Source organism: Lactuca virosa, chromosome 6, assembly GCF_052849685.1.
Source record: "Lactuca virosa cultivar CGN04683 chromosome 6, Lactuca_virosa_CGN04683_v6, whole genome shotgun sequence".
In the NCBI taxonomy this organism is placed as follows: Eukaryota; Viridiplantae; Streptophyta; class Magnoliopsida; order Asterales; family Asteraceae; genus Lactuca; species Lactuca virosa.
The window spans coordinates 58,158,666-58,164,737 of NC_136431.1; the positions used below are offsets into that span (position 1 = coordinate 58,158,666).

At 33.4% G+C, this 6,072-nt stretch overlaps 1 protein-coding gene across 1 annotated transcript; it reads right to left on the reverse strand.

Moving 5' to 3' along the window:
• Window positions 1-2,019: 2,019 nt before the first annotated feature.
• Window positions 2,020-4,713, reverse strand: LOC145119396 (putative protein phosphatase 2C 38). The gene is made up of 4 exons (XM_079055051.1): window positions 3,880-4,713; window positions 3,416-3,783; window positions 2,635-2,868; window positions 2,020-2,482 (listed from the first exon to the last, which is right to left on the reverse strand). Exons 1-4 carry the CDS (start codon window positions 4,235-4,237, stop codon window positions 2,252-2,254), a joined length of 1,191 nt encoding a protein of 396 aa, XP_078911177.1. The 5' UTR covers window positions 4,238-4,713; the 3' UTR covers window positions 2,020-2,251.
• Between the last annotated feature and the right edge of the window lie 1,359 nt (window positions 4,714-6,072).

The window sequence follows — 6,072 nt, forward strand, 5'->3', positions numbered from 1 at the left end:
GAAATGCCTTAAGCAGAAGGAGATCAATTTTGCAACAAATAGTGATTTTCTGTGTGAGTATTCTGAAATTGATGGTTATTTTGTGGAAAGTGGAAATCTTTAGGCTATTTTGTGGCGAATAATAAGTAACTAGATTTGTCTTTTCACCATCTTTTAGCCGATTGTATCTAGTTAAAAGCCAACAATTAAAAGATACAAATTTATAGCAATGTTTTATATACTCAAATAAGACAAATATACCACCAAATCCGGTACATGTGTACAAAGTTGTGACTAAATAATGTAATAATAAGATTACATTTAATATTCAAACCTAAAGATATTTTGAAAGATGATGATGGGTCACTTATACATGTAGAATATTAACTATATCAATTGCTCGAGTTGTGGTTGTCACCATGACTATCACCATCGTTGAATTTTATAAGAGCTAGGGAACAAAACAAATGGTTTGTGAAAGAATTGGGTACGAAAGGAACAAATCACTAACACATGTCCCAAAGGTATCTAAATAACACCTATATGCACGAGTTGATATGAAATACCATATTTCCTAAACGTAAAATACTCCCGATACATACACAACATTAACGAGTTTAAACATTGTCGTGCAGGTACTTTTAACTTAATGGACTTATTAAAACATGACTTAATCTGATAAGTTACTTATGGTAATTATAAAAATGACCAAAATCTAAAGTGAAATTATGGATGTAAACAAACCACACAAACATTAAAAGTTAATTGTCCATAGGGATGTAAGTGTGTTGAGCTATTCGGGACTGACTCAATAAAAATTCAAACTGGAGCTCGAGTTAAACAAATCTGAGCTCGAACTTATTTTCAGACTTGTTTATTAAACGAGTTCAAGTCAAGCTTCACTGCTGAGCTCGATTAGTCTCGTGAACCTAGACGAGTCTTTGCGTTTTTATATAATATATTTTTTATTTTATAAATTTATATCTTAAATTATTAATAAATATTAAATATAAAATAATTTTATAATTTAAGTTATTAATAAATATTAAACGAGCTCAAAAAGCTTAAACAACTTTGAGCTTTGATGGTTAACCAAGCCGAGGTTGGACTCATTTAGGCTCATCTGACAAACGAGTCGAGTACAAGCCAAACTCGAGTCTGTTAAATTATCCACGAGCTGATCTCGAGCTTTGAAAATTAGGCTGAAAACGAATGTAGCTTGAGCTCGAGCCCCATGAATTTAAACGAGCCAAGCTCGTGCTCGGATAGCCGGATAGGCTTGTTTACACCCTAGTGATATTCGTTTGGTTAAATTTAACAAAACAAACAAAGATCACGTAAAAAAATGAATTTTCTTATTTGTGTGTTCATGTAAACATCTTGACAAATAATACGATAAAGAATATAAAAGAACAATGAAGAATATCATCATATTTATCCGAATATCTTTTCCAAAATGCACATTTGATAAACTTTACCCTTTGCCTCGTCACATCAAAATATCTTATATAAAATAAACGAATATACATAAAGAATATTAAAAGAACAAACATAAACGGTCGCTAACGAATAAAGAAAACCAAGTGTTCATCAACTAAAATTAATGAATAAGACCATTTTTATTGTGTTCCTCTATTTAACTAAAAATAAGAAATTCTTGTACATATATATATTTATTTTCATTTATTGAATAAACATAATATAAACGAACTTCCCTAGCATGCAATTCATTTGTCAAATCGTTTACAATCATACACGATTTGCAGTCATTCCGTAAATAATCTTAAAAAGATGGTTACTTTGTAATACCCTTCCATTGTCATTTTTGTGATTAGCCTATGTTTTTAGGAAGCCAAAATTGATAATAAGGTCAATTAGCTTACAAATTTGTATTTATTCGTCATTTCTTCCATTTATATAAATATGTATCATTTTCTCCTATATTTTTTTAAACATCATTTATCCAAACAAAACTTAATAAAAAAAATAAAAAAAACCAATCACAAATCACAACCAACAAATCAAACGAACAAATACCCAGAATAAAAGATTATCATAAGATTTTTATAAAGACGTAAGAGATGTTCTTCCACTTTCCCATCTTCGATTTCTGAAGACGATGATGCCTCTAACACTTTGATTCATTCATTCATTTTAAACCTCTTAAAAACCCACGTGGCACACTCTGGAATAATAATACATTACATTCTCTTTAGTTTACAAACATTACTCATTACTCAACAAAAAGCAGCTGCTGCTTCAAACTCCAACGCTACGACTTATTGACACGTGGCAAACCTTGACCTCCTTTTATAGATAAAGGCAACCCACGAGTCAAACCTCTGTTGGTCAACGGAGGGTCTAAAAACATGACAACTACAGTGATGTCATCATGGAAATGTCTTCTAACACCTCTATCGATCTTCTTCAAGTCCGAATATCTCATTTCTCTTTTCTTTGCTGCTATTTGAAGTGCAGCCTTCACAAGTCTTCTTGCAATCCCCTAAAAAAAACAAAATTAATTAATCCAACCAAAAGTTTGTTACTTTATCTAACCAATTATTGATCTTCGATTTTCAATTTCCCTTTCTCTTTTGTCTTTTGCGAAATTGGGTATATGTTATAAAAGACAAAAAGATGATTAAAAAAACTTACACTACGTGGGTAGTTATGAACAATATCAACGGCCTCTTCATTGCTAAGATGCTCCCATAAACCATCGGATGCAAATATGAGAAATTGGTCTCTAGGGTTAAGTTTGTGTATGAAGATTGAAGGATCCGGATTAAGGATTTGTTTTGAAAATGGTGCAACCCTAAATTTTGCTAAAAGTGGTTCTTTATTGAACTCCGCCTTTTTTAAATAAGCGTCCCCAATGGATCTTGAAACCTGAAAACCATTAACATTTATTTAAAAAAATATAGAATCATACTTACATTTTTGAAAAATCGAACTATAGATGTGAAATTGGTTTGTATTTAGATGATGTTGTAATTGGAAGAAACGAAAGTGGGATTTTGTATAATAAACAAATCAATAAAAGTGCACTACTATTTCTTGTGTGTAACGCTTTTATTAGTTTTGGAATTCTAGTATAACATTAACATGATAACATCCCCATTTTTTGCAATATTTTAAGCTAAGTGTTGATTAATTTGCGCATTTCTGTTGTTACCAATCACAAAATGTTAAATACCCATTTGTTGTTTTTAGGGTATTTAAGATATTTGATCTATAGTCACACTTATACTAAACCATGAATTGTTTTGGAAGTCGAAGGAGTTATATTTCACCTTCAAAATTGTTTTGTTAGTAGAAAAAAACAACTAGGAGCAATTAGATCTGAAAAACTAAAAAAAAAACTAAAGGTAAAATTTTGATTTAAAGGGTATCACGTTTGACTTTCTTTAGTAAGTCAACAAAAGCAAACACATACCTGTATGAGACCTTTAACACGCCAAACATTATGTTTGAGAACAACAATCTTTGGATCATCAGGATGCAAAGATCGAAGTTCATCTCTTACAGAAGCAAAACTTGCATTATGTTCAGTTGATAATTGTATAGCAGAAACACCTCTAACTCCTCTTTCAGCTTTCCCTAACACAACTCGTGAGTCCCCAGCATTAGCAACGTACACCAGCCCATTGCTGATCACACCCACTAAACAACACGTTCCTACTGAAGCTATTTGTGGACAAATCCGCCATTGTTCTCCTACGACAGAAAGAAACTCCTCTTCTGTTGCTAAAAATGCCCTTTTGATAACACTCGCAGACATTTCTTGATCTTCAGACGCAAATTCTGAACCAAATCAAGAGGTTTATAAGATCAGAATTCAGAAATGAAAGAAATTTGATGAAATAATCAAGGGGAGTTGTTAATTTGTTGTTTACTTACTCTTGAGATTTGGGAATAAGTTTTCGTTCACGAATCTTGATGTTTCAGGTCCACCATGTCCATCATAAACTCCGATGAAGGTTCCATAAGGGCCTGAGTTCATCGAACTTAATGGACCTGATTCGACTTGGCTTTGATCTTCTAACAAGTTGTTTGCTTGAATCACAGCCATCGAAAATTCACCACTTACATGAGACCCCAAATCTTTGTACCACAACAATCCATCTGTTCTTCCGGATTGATCTCCAGTTTTCCGTACATCGCCTTCCACCGATGGCTTCCAACAGGGTTTGACCATATTCATGTAATTATTCCCGGATAACATGAACTTTTCATATAAATCATCCACAATATTCATCAAATTTTCACCAAATTAACGCGAAACCCTCAACTCCAGTTCCGTTTTACATCCAACAACATCGATGATTCGTGAAATTAAAGAGTACCCAAAAAAGAAGAAACCCTAAATACCAGTAAAATTAAACGGAACCCCAAAAGGATGAATGGGTATGGGTGAAGATTGCCGATAGATCAACTGATGTCTCTGAAAGACAAGAAAGTTATAGTTTTTTATGGGGTTGAGAGAATATGGAGGTGTGCATACCTTGAACCCTCCACCTTAATTCATGTGGACCTTCCTTCTGTGTCACCTTCAAAGAACAGTCTTAGCTGTAAAAGCCCATATACATTTGATTGTGACAGAGTTTGTTCATAGATCAGAGGAAGATGGCAATGGATAATGGGAAAAAATTAGGGCAAAGATTAAAAAAAGGGTTTTGGAATTTTTCGGGCAGGAGATCTTTTATATTGGTGTCAGGTTGGGATCTCAGATGTTTAAAATAAGAAAAAAGGAAAAGGAACTATATGGAACTTATCTGACAAGAGGGTCTGTATTTCATTATCATTATCATTTTTTTTTTAATTAATATTATGTATCTATTTAATATTTATCATCCTTACTTTTTTTTAAACCTATATAAACCTATCCATTTTACGATCCACCTACATTCTACTACCTCAATTTCATTTTATTTTCTTTCAATTTTATTCGACACGTCTTCAATTCTCTCGATAGATTCCCGAGGCAAATCTAAACTAATCGGTTCTAGCAAAAAAAAAAAATAAATCAAAGCAAGACAATTCTAAATTTCTAATTAAGATATTCAATTTTATGTTGCGAAATCCCAAAACTCAACCTATCAACAATACCAAAACTATCAATAACAATATTACTTGGTGCAACAAGCTTACAACTCATTCAGTCTTTCACAGGAAAATCGAGGTTATGATCAATACATGTAATATTCTCAAACGGTTTCGAAAACCCAATTCCAATGTTTTCCTCTCGAGGTATCCCAGTTTTGTGATACTTAAAACTTAGAATTTGACGATTCAAGTAACGACCCCGCTCCCTAAGGAAATGAACAAGGAAGCAAGGAACACCAACCAGTTTCCAAGAACAAACACGACTATACAAAGTGCCAAAAGTCAAAGAAATGGTTGGAAAAGAAAGAGGTGGCTTTGGCTACGACGTTTGTCGATGTTTTTGAAGATAAGCAACGCGAAAATCAACAAAGGTCGGATGCATTTTGGGCGGGTTGTAGAACATTTTAATGCTCAAATGGGAGGTTTGGATCAGACACGTCACCAAGTGAACTCAAAATGGAACAACCTTTAAAAAGAAATGTAACGATTACAACTGCATCTACAACCGAAAGCTAAACAGTCTGGCTAGTGGGAGATTCGAGGTCGGTGTTTAAAAAAGATGCACAAAGCGAGTATCAAAGGCTTAGTAATCAGAAAGCTTTTCCCCGTGAAAAAGCTTGTGATGCTTTGAAACACCAGGCGAAATGGTTACACGTAAAAAAGTCGATGGAGACTCACCGCCTCATTCTTTAAAACGAACCAAAACATCTTCATCCAACGCCTACACAATATCTTCCGATAGAAGATGCACAACTTACACCCGGATTCGACCAACAATAACATTCATTTCATGTTGAAAACTCATCGCTACGAAGACAACGAAAAGGAAAGAAAGCGACAACGACATCATCAACACCGAATGAAATAGTCAATGAAATTGTCAACATCAACATTGTAAACATAACAGAGGTGGAAGAGAGAAAACGATATTATGATGAAAAAATATGTTTTTTCTTCAAGAAATGAAGTATATAAAGCTCAACTGTT